This window comes from Myotis lucifugus, unplaced genomic scaffold, assembly GCF_000147115.1.
Source record: "Myotis lucifugus unplaced genomic scaffold, Myoluc2.0 scaffold_0, whole genome shotgun sequence".
NCBI lineage: Eukaryota > Metazoa > Chordata > Mammalia > Chiroptera > Vespertilionidae > Myotis > Myotis lucifugus.
In genome coordinates this window covers 35535439-35561814 of record NW_005871048.1, presented here as the reverse complement: position 1 = coordinate 35561814, position 26376 = coordinate 35535439, and the positions used below count along the sequence as shown (strand labels likewise).

Here is a 26376-nt window from a genome sequence, read left to right as displayed (position 1 = left end):
ACAACCTTGGCATATACTAGTAGGGACCACGCACTAACCAACTGAGCTGCCCTATTTAATAGAGCAGGGGAAAAAAGCCATTAAAACACAAAACTTATTATAAGCTCAGAAGAAAGTGAGAAAGAGTAGAGAACTCCTCAAGCCCCTGGGATCCTCCAATTCAAGAAGAAAAGTTAAGTTGAGGAAAAGAATGGTCCAAATTATGGTGTCAGGACCTCTTGGTATTTTCCAAATTTTCATTCCTTTAAAAAATGTACTTTCTGCTTCTCTAAATCTCACTGTATAACTTAAATATGAGCCAAAATATTAGACTGATTTCTTGCCTGCCAGAATAGCGAAACAAACCAAGAAAACCTCACAACCCTTTGGGGAGAGTATGAAAAGTATGTACACGGTAAACTGTCTGTGGAAAAAAGTTTCCCCTTACCATTCAGTTATTTGTACGTGAATCCCAAATGCCTACAGACTAGAGCGACAGGTCTGCAGGGCCACACAGATGCATAGAGGGCAAGTTCTCTACTCACCTTCTCCATAGGGACCGAAGCAAAAGCAACACCGAGCTACCTGAGAGAGCAAAACCAACAGTCAGGTGACTTGCTCTCCACTCCCCACACCAGTAAAGCACTTACGACCACGCTGCCCCCGTCTGAATTATATCCCAGGCCTGGAACTGCACACTTTACCCCTTCGGGAGGTGTTAACGAAGCACCTGCTCTTCCCAGATCCTCCGGGTGCTGGTGATGGGAAATACAATGGACGGAGGGGAGCTGCCTTCAAAGGACACACTCAGTTCCTGCGCCTGCTGTGTCAGACAGTCTACACTGCAGCTCCCAGGCTTTGCCCCAGCAGTCACCCTGCCTGAGGGCAAGCCCTTCCTGGACAAGCCACAGGAATGAATCCCACAGCAGGGGGGAAAGGGAGCAGCCACTGACCCCTGGGGTCAGGCCCGATAGGCCACATCTTCCCTGGAGCACTTGTTGGGGGTCAGCAAAGATGTGTCCGGCCTGCGGCGCCCTTCAACATCACCCTCGGTCCACTCTGCCTCTTCCCTTTCTTTTCTCACTTTCCTTTTACTAATATATCTCCTGCTCATCAAACTACCTGGGCAGCTGCCTCTGAAAAACTCAACCTGAAACACAAAGTGAATGAGACAAGGTCCCGGCTCTCATGGAGCTCACTCCTGGTGCTTTGCTCTACTCGCTACTTCATTACACCCTCTCCAACCTCTGAGGCTGGGATGATATTCCCATTTACAGTTGAAGAGACTGAGGTCAGGCAACTAGCTTAGTGAAAGGAGCTGGGACATGAGTGCGGGATGAGAACTCCAAGGCCCATGACTCACAAGAGGCAACCAGTAGCATGTGACATCTAGGAAGTGATGGAGCCAAGAGAATCAGCGATGGTAACACGAAGGGATCTGGAAGCAGGAGGCCTACCTACACTTCCTGTAAAAATCAGGCCGCTCAAATGGCACGGGGGTGTGGGGGACAGGGATGGGTGGGATACTTCCCTTTGAAGAGCCTTTGGTATCTTTCAAATTTCGTACCACGTTTCTAACTTACTCAACATAATAAACTTAATTTTAAAAATATCAGGTTATGAACAATAACTACATGACTTCAGAAGTACGCTCGTAAACAGATAAGAAACACAAGTACCAAGGAGGTCTGGGAAGTGCTGGGTCCTGGACACTCCGGCTGATAATATCTTTACTACAAAGAACAGAGCCAAGGACAAGGACATGGGAGCCTAGGCCTTCGCCCCATTTATCCACCTCACGGCCACGTCCCTGCTTCCCTCCTACATCAAGGGAACTTGTAATAGAGGGACTGGCCTTGACAGAATCTTGCATCGAGTGGCACAAAGACTCACTAATTCATTCAGGGGGCCCAAGACATGGTGTGCTGGGATCCCAGTTCTTCAGAAGCTTCAGTTACCACAAGAAACGAACTCTCTTTCAAAGGAGCACCCTGTGAAACGTGATGCAAGGGGAGCAAACCCATCCTGCATGCTCCCCATTTCCGGAGGAAACACCGGACATTTTCCTCGGAAAAAGAAAAACATCCTCTCTCAAATCGTACTTAGAGACTCGCTGTTCTTTGCACATTAACTCTGTGCACGATAGGGATATTGAAACCATAAGGTACCACCCCAGCAGGTGGTCACCCAGTCGGTGGTGAGAACAAACGCCTGCCTTCCAGAGACCATTCTCTTATTCAGTCTCCTTATTCATTCTCTTATTCAGTCTCTTTTTTAAGTGACAGAAAGAGCTGGGGAATCATGCTGGCAGACTGACAAGCCTTCACAACGGTTCCCTCTCTCCAGGTCAGGTGCCGGAGAGACCATCCCCAGAGACGCAGCTGCAGAAGGAAGCGCCCATCAGATAAGCCAGGGCTCTTAAATCCAGGGAAAGCTATTAGGATGCAGCCAGGGCGGGATGCCAGGCAGGGTTCCCAGCCCAGCCAGGCCAGGAGCAGCAGCTGAGCTCTTGGTTATCAGTGGTGGTTAGGAACACAGGCTCATGGTTACATGCTGGCAAATCAAAAGTTTAAATGACTTTGCAAAAGGAGAGAAAACCCTCATTGGGTTTTTATGAGGATAAAATGAAATGACATATGTAGCGCCTAGCACAGTGCCTGGAACATAGCAAGTGCCACAAGTCTTAGCTATCACTGGACTTTCCATTCTTGGGGTCAGGGCTGAATTGTTTCCTGGCTGCCTCCATCTGGTTAGACCTTTTTAAACCCTGGATGTTCCACTGTAATAAAATACACTCTGCTGACCACTGGCATCTGCCGACCAGTATGATTCCTTGGACACCTATTGTTCACAATTCTTTACCCAGTGAAATGCCCACCTGATGGAACTGACACCCTTAAATAAGCTAATGTGCAGACAATGCTCAGCCGTGTGGCATACAGCAGATGCTGCTCCTCCCCTTCTCCATCGTTCTCTCCTCCTTCGGAACAGCTGTTACATAGCCTCACAGTTGTGCTATGTATGGAGGGCACAGGCAGGTATAAAACAGAGGAATGGACTAGAAATTGTAGAAAACCACACACATTCCATTATGACAGAAGAACAAAGAACAGCTTGACAAAGCCACCCCGGCCTCTGGTGGGAGGTGGGCAGCAGGATGCCACACAAGAGGCCAATCTTGTTGGAGGAAAATCAAGGATTTTAATCCCATAGTATATATAGGATATTTCTTTATGAATAAAAACTGTCTTCTTGGGATCATGGAATGCAGATCAATAAAGATACAAATAAACATACAAAGCCTTCCTGGGAAGTGGGTCTTCTGAGAAAAGCAGGACAGGAAAAGGAAAGGAACTTACTTCCAGTTCGGGAGCTGCATGGCGCCCCTGCAGAGCATCGGAACTCGATCTCGTTGTCGATGTCAAACTAGGAAACAAACAGAAAGGTCAGCAGAGCACATGGACGTGCTATGTCCCATCAGAGGAAGGGCAGGGCCGCTGGACAATGTCCAGTGAGAGACTCACGACACCCACAGTCCTCCCCACTTAGATAAATGTAGTCTATTTAAATACCCACTGTATTCCAAAACTGGCTGACCGATTCTATAGCTAATGTTGTTGACATGAATCGCATTAGATCATTTTGTGCAAAGAGAAGTTTGTAAAGAAAAATAAGATGTCTTTTGGTCTCATTATCTTGGTTTTTGCCTCTCTTCCCTTAACTGCCAAAATAATTTTCTGATTTCACTTTTATCATTCCCCTCCCTTTGACCATTCTCACTTAGAAGGGATCAAAAGCAACAGAGGAACCCAGAGATGGCAATAAAAATCCAGGGCATGAAAAACAAAGGTCACATTACTTACTGTGGTAATCAGCCTATGGCAGAACAAGGTTTTCTGTTTAGAAATTCAATATAGACTAACTAGTTGTGGGTGTGATTTTTTAAAAAAAATTCAATATAGACTAACTAGTTGCCACTTTCCCCATACCTTGAGAGGCAAAATGTTATAAAATTTTACTTACAGGAGTAAAAAAAGTATTTATTTTCCCTAGGGGAAAAGGGGGGGGGGACATTTTAAGCAAATTATACTTTAGGGTTCCATTTAACTGTATAAATTTGCTTAGCAAATATTTACTGAAGGCCTGCCACGTGTCAGGCCCTATTCTAAGCACTGGGGACTCAGTGAAATCCCTGCCCTTAATGCAGCTTCGGTGCTAATCTGGAGGCAGGTAGAGTGGTATGTGTGTGGGAGGGTGACAGATTGGGGAGTGTTGCCTAGTAGAGGCAGGAATTAGCAGGTTCTTTTCAACCAAATAAACCTCATGAGGAAACACTGCCTTCTCTGCTCATTCTCATCCTCTTTCCCAAGGAGAGAAGAGATCAATGAGATGCAAATCTATATATATAAAAGCCTAATATGCTAAGTGTCCAACTGATTGGTCGACCGTTTTGTCGACTGTTTGGTCAACCACTTGACCAGTTGCTATGATGCACACTGACCATCAGGGGGCAGATGCTCTGACCAGTAGGTTAGCTTGCTGCTGGGGTCTGGCCAAATGGGACTGGGTGAAATGGGCCAGACACGCCCTGGAGCCCTCCCGCGGTCCCTCCCCAGCAAGCCGGCCCTGATCAGCCCCGATGGGGACTGGGCGAGATGGGCTGGACATGCCCTGGAGCCAACCTCCTGCAGTCCCTCCCTGGCCTCTAAAATATTTCTTCTAATTAATTTCTTTTCAATGTGCACGAATTCATGCACTGGGCTTCTAGTAAACAATAAAAAGCCTTAGTCATAAAAAGGTCCTCTGGGATCCAAGCTACTGCTTCTTTTGTGGTCCAGTGAAGACCAATAGCATCACTTTCATTTCTGCTTTGAACAGATGGATGCTAATTGAGGCCCACTCTACTCCCACTTCCTGACTCTGAGCCTGGGTAGAGGAATGACAGAAACATTCCAATGGCTGTGCACCCAGGAAATTTACACCTTGCTCCTGCATTTAAGTGTGCTATATTTTGTGCCTTTGAATTATGATTTAAGATAGTATACAGTTTCCATGGGGATAAATATAACTTTCAATTTTAGGAACAGGTCAGTATCTGGAATTTTCGTCTAAAAGATGATATTCTTTAAAGAGTGTAGAATATATATTCATTTTATAAATTCTTTGCAATAGATGGTTTCAGAAAAACAAAGCTTTGATTCTGGCACTTTTGCGGCTTCACTTCCACCATCAGCACTGAAAGGGGAACTTTTTATCCTTCTTGAAGTACCTATATTCAGTTCATTGTGATGTGTGACGTCTACAAGCAGATGTTACTGTACAATAAGGTCTTTATTCAGTAGTGGCCTTTCCCCACAAAACACTCTTCTTGGAATTATTAAGAAAATATTGTTTTTACAAGCTCTTACAAAACATAGAAAATTCTTACTGTCTGCATTCTGGCTGTTATTGACCCATCTGTTTGGTCAGCGCAAGACAAACTATTGTAAAATAATTCCCGGATTATCCATAATCTCTTATCTCCTAGACCTAAAATGTGAGTGGTGTTAACCAGGACTCCCTGTGGGGGGCGCAGGAGACTAACATATGGCCACTGTGCCTGGTCCCCGTCACAAAAAGCCAGCAGTGGCTTTCAGGCATCGTCACAACCAAAAAGATAAGATGCCTCTCTGTACCTTTGCCCAGGAACCACTGCCCTGCCCACAGTGACAAAGAGATTCAAACACAGGTGCTTCTGGCACTGGCCAAATGCCCCCAGATTACAGAAAATCACAAAAACCATGTGCAGACTTTCCTATGGGATACCACAGATTCTGATTCCCTCACACACTTGCAGGGCAGGCCTTTGAGAGGTCCCATGGCCGTTCCCAGCCTTTGTGTGGTGAATTCAATTATGTTCCTGCTGCTGTGTAAATGGTGACGCACAGCTCCCAAAGGAGACCAGAGTCCTTGGGGAGCGTGGGGCAGGGCTCAGCAGGTCCCGGTGCAGAACATGGGAATTTCTAGCTGGCTGGCTGGCAAGTGGAGGATTCCCAAAGTAAGATACACCCCCTCCCTTTCTCTTAAAGCAGAGTATCAGGCCCAGAACACACGAGAATAGATAGCCCTCCTTGATTCACCAATTTTTCTCTTTTTAAGCCAATCTCTCTAATGCCAACTTACCAACCTTGTATCTGTGTTCACACAGTATGCAACATGGCTGTGAATGTCCCATTTTCAACTAGCCAGTTGGAAATTTAATAAAGATTATTTCTTAGCTTTTATAACTTTATATCCAGTTTTTGTTATGCTTAAGAGAAAATATAATCCTTTCTTGTGTAAGCTGTCTAGGAATTTGAAGTAGCTGGGTAATGTTTCACAACACAAGTGCCTCCTGATAATGTAATTATGTGAGTCATCTAGCTTATCTTTCTACCAGAGTGAAGAATGGACCTTACTCCAAGCCAACACAAGGGGAAAAGTTCTGACCCGTCTCTCCAAATAGCCCAGCAAAAGAGACTCAAGGAGAGGTGTCCTGAAATCGGGGGTGCAGAGCTGTAGGAATAGGCTCCATACCCATTTTCTTTTAGGTACAGTGAGGGGATTGAACTCGATTGACTCCAGAATCCTATCCAGTCTGACAGCTTGAACTTGAAACCAACAGAAGAATACTCTCAAAATCTAGAGGCCAAGGAGGGAATTAAGGAATAGCTGGGGGAAGCCAGGGCCTGTCACAAGGAGCCAGGCCGAGGAGGGTGTGGGGGGACCGGCCTATAGAATGAGCCATTGGGGCGCTCCTGCATGGGGTCCAAGCTGTGACACTTCCTCCTCACAGTGATGCCTGGAGGCAGCAGAAGGGGGTCTGGAGAAAGGGTGGCCTCAGTCAGAAAGCCAGGGAGTGAGTTTGGGCTGAGCCCTTCTTCAAGCTGAGACCACAAAAGAGCAAAACACACTCACAGCGAGTGTGTCAGCAGCAGGACTTGGAACAGAGAACCAGGAACTGAGGATAGAAGTCATCATGAGAGCCCCTAAAGTGGTGTGTGTGGGGGGGGGGGGGGGGGCGGTGGAACGCGTGTGTAGGGGGGACTCCTATACATGAATAGGTAAGAAGACAGCACAGTGAGCCTTCTATGACCTTATGGAAAAGTCAGCCCAGCAATCCTGGATTTTCATTGAAAATGGGTGATTTCTTCTCCCTTTAATGTGCATACACACCACCTAGTCTTTTAGCTTCCTACAGATTCTATCATTTCTAGAAATTCCTGCAATCGTGTGCAAATGACAGTTTCCACCCAACCTCTTTTTGTAACATCTTCCAAACTTTCATTCCTCTGAGTCTGGGAAGAAAACATAAACTCTAGAAGCCGTGATTTGAAAACCTCCTGATCTCCTGATTGGCCGCCCCCCCCCCCCCCCCCCCCAGGAATTCCCTTTATTCACCGCTCTACTCACTAGGCCTGAACTCACTTCCCGGCAGTGACGACTGAGCAAACATTGATCTCCCCACACACACACACACACACCACACCCCCCCTCCCCCCCCCTCTGTGGAGCTTCACAGTGTGTTACACACACCCCGGGCGCCACCTGGTTACCCTGCCCTCGGCTTGGTGTGTGGCTGCTGTTTCCCACCTCCTCTTCCATCCAGCACTATGGTTTTGCAGTTTAATTACTAGCATTCGATTAACATTTGCTATTGGCATTTAGACAGACTTTAAGTAGCAGCTGTCAGCTTTGAACGTTGTTATCTTTTGGGGACTATCAGACCAGAGTCCCCAGACCATACCAACCTCCACCATGGTGCCTCTGAGGTCCGGAAGAAGTGATGTTTTATTTAGCATCACTCATTCAAGGGTGGCGGTGAAAATCTGATAGGGTAAAAAGTCCATGCTGCAAAATGACACCATTTGTGGCAATTCTATCAGCACTAAGTAGAATTTTTGCCATCTTTCCATTGATAGGTTTAAAGCAAATCCAAGCCCTGCCTTACCTAAGGGGCAAACATTTTTTTAGGTATCTAGCAACCCACAAAAACATATGATTTTAATCTTTCAAAGTTCTTTACAGTTTTTTTTTTTCTGATAACAAGAATAAAAATAAATCATAACCCTGGCCAGTATGATTCAGTGGTACAACGTCAGCCCGCACAAGGAAGGGTTGTGGGTTCGATTCAGGTCAAGGGCACATACCTGGGTTGCAGGTTTGTCCCCAGTTCTCTCTCTTCTCTCTCTCTCTCTCTCTCTCTCTCTCTCTCTCTCTCTCTCCGCCCCCCCCCCCCCCCCCCCCGCCCCCGTCCCTTCCACTCTATGAAAAAGCAATGGGAAAAAATATATATTTTTGGGTGAAGATTACTGAAAAAAAAAAAGTCACCACCATTACAAATTTGGTTCCTTTCCTTCCTGATTTTTTTTCTATATACATAAACACAACTATATTTTATTTTTAAAATGGAATACTCTGTATTTATAGTTTAGTAACCTACTTTATCCTCACTTGACTTAGCAGTGTTTTTAATAGGCCAATTCAGAAAAAACATTTGAGAGACCAATGAAATTAGCCATGTTGCTGCCCTTTTCCCCGAAAGCCCAACAATAACAGACTCGGGAAGAAAAGGCTTGCTCAAAAGAAGGAAGAGCTGAGAATCAGGATTCAAAACTTGGGCGCCTTTATGTTTTTTTCTGAAAACATTCATTGATTTGGGCCCGAATCCTATCTATTTCTGTTTATAAGTAGTACTCAGTGAACAATCGTGTCATCATTAAAAATAAAAGGCCAGAAACTGGTCACCAGGTGTGCAGGAGAGGCTGTTCCATGACAGCCGCTGTCTGCTTGGCAAGCTAGACCTGGGCCAGAACAGAGGTTCTGCAAACCCCGCTTAGAGAAGGTCTGATAATAACTAATGTTCATCTGACATAACTTCGCAGCCTCCCTTGACTCCTGCTACGTGCTGGTCCTGGAACAGGTTGTTGTCCTGACCTGGTCAAGCACGTAAAGTAATTCCCGTGCCTGACAGTGTTGGAGCACCATCCCCCCTTTACCCTAAATAATCCTTTGGCACCTGCCTAGAGGCACAGGGATCCATTTGGTCCTACAACCACCCACGACACGCCTCGGACGTCAGTTTTCCTCAAAAAACCCTGCTAATTACCAGACTGGAGAGGCCAGCCTCCTCCTCTGCCCTCTGTTTACAGATTGATTTTCAGTCCTGGGGCTTTTCCCTGGGGCTGGGTGTACTAACACCATGGCCCCTCCTGGTGCAACGAGGAGACTGTCACCACGGCAAAGACAGAGTGAGCACCAATGTCACCACTACCTGCAACACAAGCAAGTACTTGGTCCCTTTCTAACATTAGGGGGTGGTAGAAGCTATAAGAGAAAATGCCAACTTGCCCAGAAAGATGTTTTATTTACACAAGGTATCACCATCAGCATCATTTCATTTCAGCCAAAGGAAGATTATAATGCGCCCAGGACAAGTTGAAATGTTTATATACTGAAACATATCCAATAGAACACAGAAGTAAAACCTAAACATGAAAAGGTTACTGTCAAAGGGGAATGTAATTATCAGTGAAACATCTATCCAGAATAAGAAACGAACCATTTCTAGCCCTTACTTTTCTCTCTCTAGCAATCTTTTAAACATTTTAAAGGTCTAAGAACCCTCACCGTAAGCATGTGAAATGCAGCCTGCTTACGTATCACACCTACTTTTGGGGAGTTCCGGACTCCTTAATGGGACTGTGGGTTTTAGCATAAAAAGAAAAGGGGGGTACTTCCTGTCTTTCCTAGACAAGGCACAAAATGACCGTGTACGTAGTGCTTTGTGTTTTGCATCAACAAAAGAACAAATGGTATTTCCCTTGGATTAGAAAGTTCCCCAAACATCCTGGTGCATACCTCACTTTGTGTTCACTTGCCGTCCAGTAATGCTTTAGCAAGTAATATTCAATCGTCTTTTAAAGGGTTGCAACGTATCACATCCTGATTTTATTTATTCCCTATAAATATAAGACAAATGAAGTCCAAACACCTATTATTTCTATTCTCCTTCTTCCTCAGAAGGCATTTGTTTTGCTGCCTCGCAGCTGCTAAAACTTATTTAAATTCTTCTCCTGCACATTAAAAGTCTGTGAAGATGAGCTCAGGCAATCCTAAAACTTACCATGAATATAAGATGCACGCAAACAAGAGAGTGGTACCCAGTCCAGTCACCAAGTTTTCGTCTCTGTACAGGTCCTGACCAAAGTCAGGCACACAGATCGTAACGTTCTTCCCATGTGCACCCGGATCTTGCAAAGGAAAAACAAAGTAACCACAGTGAAATCAGAAAAACCTGCTGTAACTCACTCACTCATTTGGGGAAAATTCAGGTAGCTTAGAAGAGTCAAGACTTACCACTGGGAACTTCTACTCTATAGTACAACTCGACTCAGGCTAGACTGTGGCTATTTCAAAGCACCCCTCTCCCACCTCACACCTCTGCACACAGGACCCCCGATTCTAAAGGGCTCTTCAGTTCACGACCTTTGCAAGAGCCTTGCTCTTTTTCACCACTATTCAAATATTACACAGTACACTTAGATTCTTTTTGTTGTTGTCATTAATCCTCACTCAAAGATCTTTTTTTCCATTGATTTTCAGAGAGAGTGAAATGGAGAAAGGGGATAAGACAGAGAAAGAAAGAGAAACATTAATGTGAGAGAGACACATCATCGATTGGTTGTCTCCCACACGGGCCAGGGATCAAACCTGCAACCCAGGTATGTGTCCTTGACTGGAATCAAACCCCTCACCCTTTGGTGCTTGGGGCGACTTTCTAACCACTGAGAAACACCCACCAGGGCAACTTAGGTTCATTTTTCAGTTTATTTGGCAGCCGCTGAACAGAAATAATGTACAGATAATTGATCACTCTCTCTGGAGGTGTGATAAGGGCATTCAACTACCAACTGAGTATCAGATAACAGCTATCTGCCCACAACTTCCCCCAGATGACAAGTCATTTTACTGCCAGTAACAGGATGGCTGTGACCTCTTTCAGGCTGTAACCTGGGAACCTACTGAGGTTGCCTGGATTTTAAAAATATTTTGAGAGGCTACATAACAAAGATTTCTGTAGTATTACCATCGGTGGTAGTTTATTTTTTGTCTAACACAGTCTTCAATTTTGAACACCCAATCTAGGTCTGACTGCCAACTCTGTCCCCTAAGGGACAGAAACCATTTTACAAACGTACATTCTAAGCGTTTGAAGTTGGACTAAAATTATTACTAGTACTCACACTTGAACAGGAAACATAACTGTGTATGCTGTGGTTAAAGGAATCTTTATTCTTAGGCCAGTGAAAAATGTTTTCTTAAAAACTGACCAAATATGAACTTTGCTATTTAAGTAGTACCACCTGAAATTAAAAATAAAAGTTGTGGTTTTTTTGTTTTTAAGTGATACCTGCCATTAAAAAGAAAACTATGTTAACTAAAACCCCAATAAGTTAAAACCAGAGATTAATATATAGTTATAAAGCCCTAAAGAGACCAGGTTTAAATAAACTTAGTCAAAATAGAACTTTGTTTAAAAAAAATTATATCCAAGAGCGTCGGACTTCGGACTGAAAGGTCCTGGGTTCGATTCTGGTCAAGGGCACATGCCTGGGCTGCGGGCTCAATCCCCAGTAGGAGGCGTACAGGAGGCAGCCAATCAATGATTCTCTCTCATCATTGATGTTTCTATCTCTCTCTCCCTCTTCCTTCCTCTCTGAATTCAATAAAAACATATTTAAAAAAAATTATACCCAGGGTAGACTATACTTTATATAAGGCCTATAATTATATCACTTCACACTATAAATAGCTATAAAAACAAGACACATACATAGTACGTGCATATGCTAAACCTTTCAAATTATCTTTGCCTTTGCTTTCTACATAAAATTTTAAAAAAGACTTTCAATTTTGTTTTTTACTGGCAAGACTCAGGGGCTTATACAATTACACTTTATAATATAATCCTATATAATAAAAGTGTAATATGCAAATTGTCCCCTCAACTGGGAGTTCTTCTGGGAGTTTTGACCACGGGGCGGGGCCGGCCAGGGGAAGGGAGGGAAGCCCCGGCCGACTGCCACCAACTGTGATGTGAGGTGAGGTGCAGTGATATAATACAACACAATACAATATAATCTATAGTAATAAAAGCGTAATATTCTAATTAGACATCCTTCTGGACAAAGCCACGGTGGCGGGGGCTGAGGCAGAGGCAGTTAGGGGCAATCAGGCTGGTAGGGGAGCAGTTAAGGGGTGACCAGGCCAGCAGGGGGGCAGTTAGGTGGCGACCAGGCTGGCAGGGGAACAGTTAGGGTGCGACCAAACCAGCAGGGGGCCAGTTAGGGGTGACCAGGCTGGCAGGGGGGCAGTTAGGGGGCGATCAGGCCAGCAAGCAGAAGCAGTTAGGGGCGATGAAGCAGGCAGGCAAGTGGTTAGGAGTCAGAGGTCCCGGATTGTGAGAGGGATGTCTGACTGCCGGTTTAGGCCACATCCGGCAGTCGGACATCCCCCCAAGGCATCCCAGATTAGAGAGGGTGCAGGCCGGGCTGAGGGACCCCCACCCCTGTGCATGAATTTCGTGCACTGGGCCTCTAGTCCTATATAATAAAAGCCTAATATGCTAAGTGTCCAGTCGTCCGGTCGGCCATTCAACCAATCAAAGCGTAATATGCTAATGATATGCTAAGGCCACTCAACTGCTCGCTATGATGTGCACTGACCACTAGGGGGCAGACAGTCAACTGGTCGACCAGTCGCTATGATGTGTACTGACCACCAGGGGGCAGATGCTCCAACTGGTAGGTGAGCTTGCTGCTGGGGTCCGGCCGATCAGGACTGAGCGGGACGGGCCAGACACACGCTGGAGCCCTCCCGCAGTCCCTCCCTGGCTGGCCAACCTCTCTCCCTGGCCCCGATTGTGCACCAGTGGGGTCCCTCGCCTGGCCTGTACCCTCTTGCAATCCGGGCTGAGGGAATCCTCCCTCCGCCCCCCCCCCCCCGTGCATGAATTTCATGCACTGGGCCTCTAGTATAATATAATATAATACTTTGATAGTTCTCAAATAATCATTGCAACTACGAAACTAGCTTATCCTTATATAGTACCAACTATGTTTGAGAAACTGAATTCTTAAAAATCACCTTATAAAGTAGTAATCTTATTTAAGTGTCTTGTTATATTAAAATTCTTATTTTAAAGGCAAGGTGTCTAGGCAGAGAAAGGTAAGTAACTTTGTACAAGTTACTTAAGTGGCAGCACCAGGCTATCAGGCAGTCCAACTCTAAAGCTCATGCATGCTCTGTTGTCTCTATAAATAAGTGTTATTTAAGATGAGCAATTCAAGGTCACACAACCAGCAAACGGTGCAGCTGGGCTCAAATCTCTTCCTGTTTCTTGCTTCCCACTTCCATGTTTTTTCCACTATTTGTTTCAGTCAGAGAAATGACTATCTGAAGAAAAGTAATACCCAACTAAAAAAAAACAACAACAAAATAAACAAAGAAAAATAAAAACATCCCTTAAAAACAATGCAGAGAAATGCAGATTAGGCCTAAAAGCAAACTCAACAGTCCACCTTTGTACATGTCTCTCCTACACAGCAGGAAGACTAGAAAGAATAAAGTTTCATCTTCATAACCCACCTTAAGGTCTTTGTTTATTGAAAAAGTCTTAATCATTTCTCTATTTTGATTTATTTCGAGTGAGGGGGAATAGCTCAGTGGAAGAGCACGTGCCTGGCATGTATGAGACCCGGGTTCAACTTCCGGCATCTGCAACTCGGCCTTCAACACCACTCTTGAAGGAACACAGGCTCCTCTTGATTTACTGCATCCCTGATATTTAAACAATAGCTCACAGAGACACATTGCTTCCTCCACAAATGAAAATATTCGTGCCACAAACACATGCTCCCTAACAAGGTCAACTTACCCTCTTTTACAGGTTTGCTGGACAGAGCTGAGAAGGTGAGATACGTGACATAGCAGCTTATGAGCCCCGACTGCAGTAACCCGGAGTGGGGCTGCCCTGGAAAATGACAAGAGACAGAGTTTAAGACAGTGTTTTAAATTTCAACAATAATAGAGCACCTTCTTAAAAATATATATATATAAAAGATTTCCCCACCCTCCAAATGAAAATGATTCCTCAAACTTGGGCCCTGCCTTTAAAGGAAAGAAGAGGTACATAATGTGTTTGTCAGGTAACAAAAGATTTTGGGGGGAGGGAGTTAGCTGCTATTTTCAAGGTGCCAAGCTCTGCCAAGTTCTCTACCAACACCTTATTTTTATAACTACAGCTGTACTTAAACATACTACCTGGTACCCCTGAAGTTCATAACATTAAGTTCTTTTTTTAAAAAAAATTTCTTGTTGTTATCCTCACCCGAGGTTATTCTATCCATTGATTTATTTTTTATTTATTTATATATTTTTTTAGAGAGAGTGGAAGGGAGGGGGAGAGATGCAGAGAGAGAAATATTGATGTGAGTGAGGCACTTCGATTGGTTGCCTCCCACACGTGCCCCGACTAAGGCAGGGGATTGAGGCTGGGACCCTTCAGTCCACAGACTGATTAATGCTCTAACCACAAGCAACCCAGCTAGGGCAACATTAGTTCTTATATCACAAGATCTCAGAAGAACACTTACCATCATTATTTCTGAACTCACATGGCTTAGACAGGTAAATGATAGATTTCATAGGCCATGGACTCCTGATTCTACAAGGACAGCGGACACTTACAGTCCATGACAGTGGAAAAAAGCTCTTATTCATCAGTGAATAAAAACCTTTGGGACCTAGCTGAGTTGGCTCAGTGGATAGAGCATCGGCCTGGGAACTGAAGGGGCCTGGGTTTGATTCTGATCCAGGGCACATGCCTGGCTGCAGGCTGGATCCCTAGTAGGGGGCGTGCAGGAGGCAGCCGGTCAATGATTCTCTCTCATCATTGATGTTTCTATCTCTCTCTCCCTTGCCTTTCCTCTCTAAAATCAATAAAAAATATATTTAATTAAAAAAAAACAACCTTTAGGAATACCAGAGTTGGTCCAGGCCAAAGAGGAAGGTTATGGGGCTCAGCATTCCCTGGGAGGAGGGCTTTAATGTTACAGCATTTAAATTAAACTTAGTGTTTATATCATTGAGAGTAACCAGGATGTGGTAAAAGTGACTTATATTTTCTTGGTGAAATTTTCAACCACCTGCTGGCATGAAAACATTTAGTTTTATCCATTCTTCTCTCTGGTTAAATTTGTTTCCAGAATTATATTTATTAAATTACAATGGCCAATAAAGGTATAGGGACATACCTGTTAATAATGATGCTCTTTTGGCAAAGGAATAAGATTTACCTTAACAATTAATGGCATTAAACTAAATATTCAAAATATTATAACTATTTCAAAAGGTGGGATTTTACCCAAAGGATATTTTAATCTGAATACTAATAATGTTTTAGGAAATTCTTAACTGACCAATTAAAGTGATTTGAAAGAATAATACTCTCAATTTCAATAATGGACTTGAAATTTTTAGTACAGAAAAGCTTTTATATTATTCAACATCAGCTCCTTTTAACTCACCATTTTAGAAAGGTTTCAAGGGGCTATAAATTTATTGGCCATATTTTCCTTTTCCTAGCTCGAAACCTAAATGTCATGTGATTTTTTTTATCACCTGTAGAGTAAGACACCTACAGGAAACTTGAAACCAAGGACAATTCTATCTATAACCAAAGACAACACACTGGCTTAAGATATCAGAAGTCATTTAAAAAAGACAATTGATGCCTATACTTTCTAAAGTACTTTCAAATTCCATGTCTCTTCCTTTTGGCTTTGAAACAACCATGAGCAAGGTCAGGCTCACAGGTTTCTGTTGGCTTTGCTGAGAAAGGACTTGAGTCTGATGAAGACAGCTCATGAGGCCAGCTGCTAGGTAAGCGGAGATCGGATTTCCTGCTTCCTAACCACACTGTCCCTGGTGGCCGGCCTTGAGAGAAAAATGAGCCCAGAAACAGCTCTTTCTGGAGCCTTCTCATTCAAGTTTTACAAAGAGAATATAGTGAAGAGCTCAATATACAATAAGGACATTTCCATTTAAAGGCTCCTTGTAGTACTCTATTTAATAACTAGAGGCCCGGTGCATGAAATTCATGCACTGGGTGAGGGGTGGCCCTCAGCCCAGCCTGCACCCTCTCCAATCTGGGACCCCTTAGGGAGATGTCCGACTGCCGGTTTAGGCCCAATCCCTGTGGGCCTAAACAGGCAGTCGGACATCCCCCTCACAATCCGGGACTGCTGGCTCCCAATAGCTCACCTGCCTGCCTGCCTCTGCCTGATTGCCTCTAATCGCTTCTGCCTGCCAGCCTGATTGCCCCCTAACCACTCCCCTGACAGCCTGATCGACACCTAACTGCTCCCCTGCCGGCCTGGTCGCCCCCAACTGCCCTCCCCCGCTGGCCTGATCGCCCACAACTGCCCTCTCCTGCTGGTCATCTTGTGACCACATGGGGGTGGCCATCTTGTGCGAGGGTGTGACAGTCAATTTGCATATCATCTCTTTATTATATAGGATGGTAAAATCTATCTCCTTATTTTATTGGATTCACTATGTTTAGATCTTTCTTGACATAAGCCATGCTTGATGGTCACATTCAGCCCATGTGGAGCATGAAGAGGAGACTGGAGTCCCACCTTTCCTATTGCTGATCCATGCACGGTACATTAAGGAATGATGTTTTTTTAAATTATTATTATTGGGTTTGCTAAAAGACATTATACTATAAATAAGGAAGAATAGAAAAAATTGTGCTTACGATTTTGGACACAGGGTGAGATGGCGACCAATGAAATCAGTACACACAGGCCTCCGTTTACTCCCAGGAGAATTTTGTTCTCCATGCAACCATCTTTCTGTGTATAAAACACTGCCATCAAAATCAAGCCTCCAGCGGCGATGGAGTACATGATGAGGGTCACCAGGGACAGAGCGGCGTACCACAGCTTGTTGTGAGTGGTTCCTGCGGTCCTATTTGTCCAGGAAGTGGGTGAGAGGGACAGGAGAGAAGACAAGTCAGTACCGGCCACTACTGACCTGCATTTACTAGTACCATTAACTAATGCTGTCCAGCCCCAAGCCCATCAGAACCGAGTTGTCCAGGAGACCTATCATTCTGCCAATGATTATGCCACATCAAAGCGAGAAGGTACAGGTAAATATGCAAAAACTTCTTGGTTCAAGCTGAGAATGTGTTCTAAATACTGAAAGAATTCTGTTTTTGACTCAAGTGTATCCATCAACTATAATGACTATCCACAGGCTTTCTGAATGTGAATTACCCTGGGACAGGTTTGGGCAGTATTATTACAAAGTGGCTCTCTGCTGGAGCTCACTTCCCGTCGCCCCTATAAACCTAGAGACTGGAGGTGCCATGGTGCTCACTCCAGCGCTGCCAGCAGCTCCTGCTGACGCCCATCTAGTCTTCAGGGAGAGGAGCGAATTAACTTCTCTCAGAGAAAGACCGCAGCTCTGTTATCTCGCTCTGAAAGGCAGACTCTGTAATAGTTCTTCCCCACAGCAATGCCAAGTGTGATCAAGGGGAAATATGACACTAAACGAAAGGGGAGAATAAAATCAGGCAGAGAAAGAGTAAACAGTTTAAGGGGATGTACAGTGAAGAATCTAAAAGAGGAGATTAATGTGCTTTCTAGTTTACAACTATTAATAAAGGGATGGGAGACATTAGTGGTGGTTTAACAAGCTAGAGAAATTGTTCGGAACAAAGAAAAGGGCGTGTTTAAAAACGCTAAATGAGGAGGACGGAGCAACAGGAAGAATGGCTTGAATCACTGTCATCTGCCTTCGGATTACACTGCCCTTTGTAAGCACATTCTCACAAACCTTCAGAGAAAGCAACTTGCTTACAGGTTTTGCAAAACTGGAAAGTGTTCAAGCAACCCAGCTAAAATGTTTTCATGATGAAAAACTTACTGCAGCCAGAGACAAAGAAAATAGGGAGGGAAAGGCCAAAATGACGATGACCATTATATTCCTGAAACGGAGCCAGGCATTCCAGTGACCACAAAACTATTCTAACATAAAAGACACGCAAAGGAAAGGAAGAGAAAAATGAGACTCGAGAAGAGAAGAAAAAAGAAAAATCTAAGAGCCAAATAGTAATGAGTGACACACGGAGAGGATGAATTATGCAGAAAAAGGTCAGCACTGCTGACAAGTGTGTGGGTGGGGCCCAAGGGTTTCTTCACTAGCCTCTGGATTATATTCTTAATATAGGAAGGACTTTCTTACAGTTAATTTATGCTTAATTTCCAGTTTAATCTTCAACCCTAACCTCTCCTCTCAACATAATATCCAACTGTTCTGTGTCTTCACTTGGAAGTCTAATCAGCACGTCCAACTTAACAGGTCCAGAGTAACTTCCCAATGTTCAGACCTCCACCCCTAAACCTGCTCTTATTTGATCTTGCCAACCTCAGAAAATGGCAAGTCCAGCCCTGACCAGTTTGGCTCAGTGGATAGAGCATCAGCCTGCGGACTCAAGGGTCCCAGGTTCGATTCCGGTCAAGGGCATGTACCTTGGTTGTGGGCACATCCCCAGTGGGGAGTGTGTAGGAGGCAGCTGATCGATGTTTCTCTCTCATTGATGTTTCTAGCTCTCTATCCCTCTCCCTTCCTCTCTGTAAAAAATCAATAAAATATATTTTAAAAAAAAGAAAAAGAAAATGGCAAGTCCATTCTACCCCTTGTGTGTGTGGGGGGGGGGGGATGGGGAGGGGGCGGAGGGGGGATGGGAGGTGTTAAAGGAAAGAACTGCAGTGGCTCTGTCTTTCTCTCCCTGCTGCTCTCCACTCCCCTACCGCCATGCCATCACCAGCAGCAAATTCTGCTAGTTTCAACCTCAGAATGTCAGAATCTGACTGCTGCTAACATCTGGCTCCAAGCTACCTCAGCTCTGCCCTGGATTATCTCCCACTGGCCGCCTTATTTACACCTCCAACTCCCTCTAATCTTTAGATTACATTAGATTATGTCCCTCCAGTGCCCTTCTATTTTCTTTATTTTTTATCCTCATTGGAGGATATGTTTTTATTGATTTTAGAGAGAAACATTGATGTGAAGAGAAACCTCAATCAGTTGCCTCCTGTACACTCCCTGACTGGGGATGGAACCCACAACCTTTCAGTGTACAGGGTAACACTACAACCAACTGAGCCACCCGGCCAGGGCCAGTCCCCTTCTGTGCCTACAGTGGCCCCAGAAGCCCTACATGACCTGGCCTAGTGCCAACTGAGACTTCATCTCTGACACCCTTCCCTCCCTCACCACTAGAGTCCAGCCACAGTGGACACTCCTTTGCTCCTTAAACAAGCACAGCAAGGGCTCAGCAGTCTTGCCCGGGCTCTCCCCGCTTCCTTCATCTCCCTCACACCTCATCAGGAAGCCTTCCCCTGCCCCGCTCTCCCCGCTCCCACACCCGCTTTCTTTTTCTCCAGAGCACTTTTCACCATGGAACCCATTACTTATTTGCTTGATTAATCAAGTTGATTATCTCTCCTCCCCTCCAGAGGAACGTAAGCTCCACAGGTTACAGGTTGTGTTCACTGCTGTTCTCCTGTGGAGGGGCTGGCAAACAGCAGGCACTTGGTGCAAGGCCCGTTGATGCTAAAAATAACTATGCAGCAATGTTAGCAGAGTGATGCGGCTCCAGATCCAGTGGGTCCCCCTGATGACATCTTGTTTTCACAAACACCTCTAATAAGTGCAGTGACTTATCTTTACAGTGTTGGTGCTGCCACGCAGTCACATTTCTTGTGAATCAACGCTAAATGAGGAGCACTGAGATGAGAACAGGACCAGGCAGCAGAGCCGAGGGCACGGTCACAGCAGCAAGCAGGTACCAGGTGGGGAGTTAGCTGGGCTCAGGCTTGGGGTTGGGGTTGGGTCAGTAAACTAAACAACATAAATTGAAAATATAGAAAATGGGTCTTTGTCAGAAATACCTGAATATACCATCTACTTTTTATTTCAGTTTTGATACAGAATTGACCCTTCTATCCACAAAATTTCAGCTAGGAATTACTAAAAACAAGGCCCCAAATGAAGTGCTTTATGCTAAGACACCAAACCAAGACACCTAATTACAGTGTGGCTCTCCCAGAAATAAGAACCTTAAACCAGTCCATCAGGAAGCACCCGGTTAGCACTATTAGGGAATCTGCCTGAGAGACCCTGCCATCCCCAGAGGAGGTGGCCCTACAGTAACCCACCCACTCTCCCTTGTGTAACTTCCTTGTTCCTGCTCCCTTCTGCTTATAATGGTCTCATTCTGCACAGCTCCTTGGAGCTCCTTTCTATCTGCTAGCCTGGATGTTTGCCAATTCAAATCAATTTTCTGCTCAAATAAACTCTAAAACGTTTTTAATATGCCTCAGTTTATCTTTTAACAAAAGAACAAAAACACACTAAACATCTAGTCCAAACACATCATTTTACAAGTGTGCAAACTAAGGTCACAGAGGCCAAGAGACCTGCCTACAGTGAAAAGCCAGAGAGCGAGGGGCTTTACAATCCGCACTCTCCTGGTTTCCAGGCCATGACCTCTCTCTCCCACTGCCTTCGCGGCCTTCTCCTTCTCAACATCTTTACGAAAAGAAAGCGAAGGGGAAAGGACTTTAGTTGCTCCATGAAGAGTGATATGAGTAGTCTATTCTCTAGACTAACCTTGTAAGCAAGAGACTGTTTAAAAACAAAGCAGAAACTCTAAAAAAAAACCTCTATTTTTATGTAAATGAATTTACATCAAAATAAAAATTAGTGAGCTTCCTAGCTTAATCCTAATTTTTTAGGCAAACCATCCAACCAACTATAAATATGTTGACAAAGGGGTTTTGTTGGGATATTGGCCTCAAAGCCGGGACAACAGCAACACCATTGTTGCAAAGCTTTTAAGCCATTCTTATCGAGTGGTTTCTGGAAAGTTTTTAAAGCAACAAAACTCTTCCAAAAAGCCTGTTAGAAGTTGGCATCAATAACCAGTCCCAGAAAATGGCTTCAGCATCAATCAAAACATTAAGATCAAAGTGAAGAAGCACAAGTATTCTCAAGAGAACATAGTATTTAGTGGGCAAAGCTGGTACTCAGTATCAGAGATGTTAATATTTTACCAGGAAGTTCCTTATTTGAAGAATATTTGTGAAAATTTTAGGAGAAATTTCCAATGACACATTCTAATAAATTCAGAGTGAAAGTACAGTAAGACTTATCATGGAAAAAGTGACATGTAATCAATTAAAATGCATTTTCAATTTATTGTGCACAACTAAGAAAATTAGGGTCACATAAAACTATAGTCACTCATTTGACTTATCTTTAGGAAAACTTTGCTGCCTCAAAATAAGATGGAGTAGAGACCTCAAACATAAACTACTAGGTTTCAGGGATGACTCAAAAAGCAGGACAGCATGCCTAGCTGGTTTGGCTCAGTGGATAGAGCATCGGCCTGTGGACTGAAGGGTCCTGGGTTCGATTCCAGTCAAGGGCAGTCAAGGGCTCAATCTCCAGTGGGGGGCATGCAGGAGGCAGCCTATCAGTGATTCCCATCATTGATGTTTCTATCTCTCCCTCTCCCTTACTCTCTGAGATCAATAAAAAATATTTTTTTAATAAAAAGCAGGAAAGCATGCACAAACTTACATATGAGCACTTCTCAGAACTAGAAATTTTTCTTGTCTTAGAGATTAAGACTTGAAAAATACCAAAACATATCTGTATTGCTACTTGTATAGCTATTAGATGTGCTGTCAACATTTTAGAAACTGGCCATAAGCATTTGGATACATACTCCAATATTTCCCAAATAATAAAATGACTGCCCTGGCCAGGCAGCTCAGTTGGTTAGAGTGTTATCCCAATATGCCAAGGTTGTGGGTTTGATCCCCGGTCAGGGAACATACAAGAATCAACCAATGAATGCATAAACAAGTGGAACAACAAGTTAATGTTTTTTTCTTTCTGTCTCTAAAATCATAATAAAAATTTTAAAAAGTAGCCATGCTTTAAAAATAAAAATAATAAAATAATTAACACTATCTTTTCACTCATGCATCTCATGATTTGATCTTTTAAAAGTAGCAAAATAAAATGGCAATGAATACTACCAACCTGAGAACTATAATCAGAATGAAAAGTATTTTGAGAGAATTTAGACAGTATAGTTTGTTTTGTCCAAAATAAAATTCACATTCATTTAACACTTTCTAATACCCGCCCCCCCCAAAAAGTATAAAATAATCTGATGCCTACAAAATCAACAAAATAACAAAAGCCTTACTGGGTGCAAATGGCAGTAATTGTCATTCATCTTTTGTAAGTAAAGTAAGACAGAGAGTCTACGTGCTTTGTCCAGAGTCACAAAGAGTCAACTTGGCCTTAGGACTCAGGGGGCTGGACCCTTGTCTGGCCGCCATTTCCTCAATGTAGCTCAGCAAGAATAAAAACCAGTTATTAATAGTCTGGCATTTCCCACTTATCCTGGGATATGAATTCCACTTTCAAGGCACATAGAAAGAGTCTGTGTTTTTCAAATGCAGGATGGCTTTCTAAGGTAGCACAACACATCTTCCTAATGAAGGGGTCCTTCTACACTTACGCAGTGGTGAACAAACAAAAACTTTTTTTAAAGGAGAAAACTATTCCATCACATATTCTTTGCAGAAAGGGAACCTCTAGCTCCAAAGTATTTTTTTCTCTCGTAAGGTTGGAAGCCTAAGATGAAGCCTGCACAAGTTTTCAACACAACCACAGAACTGGCGCCAGGAGGTGCCAACTAATGCGGTTGAGTGTGGCCAAGTCACACTGTTGGTTGACTTAAGGCCCAAATGAGAGAGGGCAGGGAAAAAGAGCCAAAAGGTGAAAAGAAATGAAGTAGGAGGAGGAAAGACAGAAAGAATCGACAAATTGTATGGGGGAGAAGTAAATGAACAAATCCAAAGAGCAAGAGAGAAGGGAGAATGCCGGCAAAAACTGTCCCTGTGGTAGGCAGGCTCTGATCCTTGCCAGTGAACTCAGAGAGAGCCTTTGTCAGCGCTGTACTGTGGGCAGCGTCTGAGTCAATGGGTGAGTTTACTTGGAAGCTTTCCATAAAGGCACATACCAGTTCTTGTTCCATTTATGTGCGAACTCCACGAGCAGGATGAGCTGGATGCCTATAAAGAGGAAGGCTCCGATGGCTCCCACATAGCGCCAGGCTGCAAAAGAAGGCCACCCAGAAGGAGGTGACACGACTGTTCCCAGTGTTCGCTCAAATGAGAGTAATGACTACCGTCCGTTTTTACTACATGCTCACTGTACCCGCAACACGTTTAATTCCCACACAAGCGTAGTCTTATTAGGCCACTTTACAGATGAGAAAAACTGAGAGTCTACTGAAGGTGACAAGGTCCCTTAGCCAGTAATGGGTGTCACCGGATGTGAACACAGACAGTCTGGCTCTGGTGCATCCAAGCTTAACCTCCATGCGACAACTGCCAGATATTCCAACAGACGTAGTAATTCATAAAGTCAACACGGCCCACAGCTTAAAAGTAAAAACACACATTGCCAGAAAAATCAAGGGTTCTAATTTTATTGGATAGGGAGGCACCAGTGTCTAGGAAGGAAATGAGGCTCAGACTTGGGGACGACGGACTCAGATTCTACTTCGGGCTCTGTCACAAAGGCGTCCTAACACTGGACGAGCCATGTCACATCCCTGGGTTACAGCCTGTCTATAATAATGACTGGGCTGGACTAGAGGATGCTAGGTCCCTGCCCGTTCTAAAGATATTATTCTAACACATAATATTCTAATGTCTGTGGGGAAGAGAAAACCAGCTAACAGCATTTTAGGTAAAGATAAGACGTGGATGTAATTTTCTTAAGGAGGACATAAAATTAGTGTGATCTTGAAAAAGCTGGACCATCTTCATAGGTGACTCTTTGAGGGTCTGTAGCTGTTCCATGGACTGATACAATGTGAATACTTTCACCATCTTAACTAGGAAAGTGAATTCATGTGGGTTGAACAGTGCTTGAACCACTGAAATTCAGACCTCACTAACTCATATGAATAAGGGCTATGATGAAAGGCTTCGTATTAAATTGCTTTTGGGATGTTCCATCAATAAGGAACACAATCCAGTGTTATGCAGCTTCACGTAAGGAAAGTTTAGGAATGGGCTGGGGGATGCTCTCTCATCCCATTATAGCTGCAGCAGGTTTAAAGCGCTAAGAAGCCTGTGTTCGGAGCCCTGGCTTTTCCGAGCCACACTCAGAAAGAACAAGGTCCCAGGGCCTCTTCAAACATGGCTGGTAGTGTCAGGCTGACTTACTAAACTGACCTTCACACAAATTTTAAGTGCTTCATTTTCCCTTCATGCCCAGAACCTTACAATTATCATTTTAATTCTTCATCCTGCTGAGTAACTAAAGGTCCTCCTGCCAGGAGGGGAGGGAGTGGGAAGGAACAAGGAGGAGGGGAACGGAGGGGGATAGGGAGTAGGGAGAGTGGATAAAGTGTGGGCAGGTCAGGATTTTTTTTTTTAAGCCACAAGAAAGTCAGTAATTCAAAATATTAAAGGCACCCTGGACAGTGCTTTTGACAGCTTTATAAAATGGGTAAAAACGTAATGAACAGAAACTCATTTGTACCTTTCAGAAAGGTCTCCTGGTCTGGAATGAAGAAAGCGCCTGAGCACATGGCCCCCAGAAGCAGGAGCTTGAAGAACCAAAAGCTAGAAAAAGAAAAAGAAAAAGAGGAAATGTATTTAAATGATATTCAGTGAAGGACAAAAGACCTCTTAGAAGGTAAGCACATCCAGCCATGGTTCTGCCACTGGCACTGTGCTCTCCAAATCAAGGGGAAGTAATTAAGTGACTGGAGACCGCCTCTTCCCAACATCAGATAGACTCGGCGTGGCCTCTGATTGTGCAAAGCACCATTTTGTTGCAGGGGTGGAGGTGACCCGGGGAAAGGTCTTGGTTCAAGAATTTAACTCTTGTCTTCACCGCCTTTCTCATTATGGTACCAGCGCTACAAGTGGGATCCTAGCTCTTCGGCCACTGTGCGGTGACAAGTGTTAGGTGCCACCTTCCCCAAACCAGTGTCAGCAATTTAAGTGGGAGGGAGAACAGTCAGAGGCCCCCCGATTACAAGTGGTCCTAGATTACGTTCTGAATAGAAGACCAGGGAAGCGAATGCTGGAGACTTGCCCATTGTGAATGTAGGCTCTGCAGCTTTTGCTGTTGTTGATATTTAAGGTCAGGATGCAGAAGATAAAGAAGAAACAGGCCATCCCAAAGCAGACTCTATACACCGCAGAATACCCCACCAGCTTCTCACAGGTGTCACCAGCTTTAATGCCTTTACAAATGTCTTCGTAAAAAGGAATCTGAGGAAAAAGAGAAAAGAGTCACCTGTTAGAACTGGGTAAAGGGGCTGTTGTGAAGTGCTCCTTCCGCCTACACGTCCAAGTCCCATGTGGAAATGCACAGACACTGGGAAGAAGGCCCTCTTCCAAAGGCTTTTTCTTAGCTTCCTCTGAACCTTTTTTAAAGATTCAGTGCTCATGATGTACCACTCAGCCTTTACTTCCCCAAATGAATGTGGAAATCCAGCATCAGAATTTTTAATACAAGGATATATTTTTCTTGAAATGCATAAATGTTTAGCAAAAAAGTGAGAGACTTCTTTCATTCCCACCCCAAAATGTCCTCTCCTCAGGAGAGTTAACAATTTAGTGAATATTTTTATTAGTTTACATACATAAATGTGTGTACATATTTATGTATATATACCCCATACCTATACACAGCACACATACATACATACATACACTATATAGTACCATATACATTTCTCTCTCTCTCTCTCTCTCTCTCTCTCTCTCACACACACACACACACACACACACACACAAACAGCTTTATTAAGTAAAAGAGTATATATATTATTCTGTAACTTTTTTTTCCTAATTAACAAAAAGCTGTGGAGATCTTTCCCTATTAATACATACAAGCACGCCTTTTTAACCACCATATTCTCTTTTAGAGTAAGGCTAGATTAAAACTGATAAGCATTCCCACACTGATCGTGGTGGGACGGGCTCTTGTTTTGCTATCACAAACACTGGTTCAATAACACTGCTGCGCATGCCTCATGGCACACGTGCCATTATTTATGTAAAATAGACTCCAGATCCACAAATGGAATCAGTGAGTCAAGTAGTATCTACATTTTAAATTTTGAAGAGATAAAGTGAAATCACACTTTCAAAGTCTGCACCAGTTTATATCCCACCAGAACTATCTGAG

At 43.9% G+C, this 26376-nt stretch overlaps 1 protein-coding gene across 3 annotated transcripts in view; it reads right to left on the bottom strand.

Annotated features, from left to right (window-relative positions):
* SERINC5 (serine incorporator 5) overlaps nucleotides 1-26376 on the bottom strand; it is a 96821-nt gene that overhangs the window by 7454 nt on the left and 62991 nt on the right. For all 3 annotated transcript variants that reach the window (XM_023750383.1, XM_014451309.2, XM_006081273.3), the window contains 8 exons: nucleotides 25276-25454; nucleotides 24715-24797; nucleotides 23180-23273; nucleotides 16823-17034; nucleotides 13937-14032; nucleotides 10124-10250; nucleotides 3339-3405; nucleotides 525-564 (listed from right to left, as the gene is read on the bottom strand). In XM_023750383.1, coding sequence (XP_023606151.1) covers nucleotides 525-564; nucleotides 3339-3405; nucleotides 10124-10250; nucleotides 13937-14032; nucleotides 16823-17034; nucleotides 23180-23273; nucleotides 24715-24797; nucleotides 25276-25454 — 898 coding nt within the window. The remainder of the gene's footprint in view (nucleotides 1-524; nucleotides 565-3338; nucleotides 3406-10123; nucleotides 10251-13936; nucleotides 14033-16822; nucleotides 17035-23179; nucleotides 23274-24714; nucleotides 24798-25275; nucleotides 25455-26376) is intronic.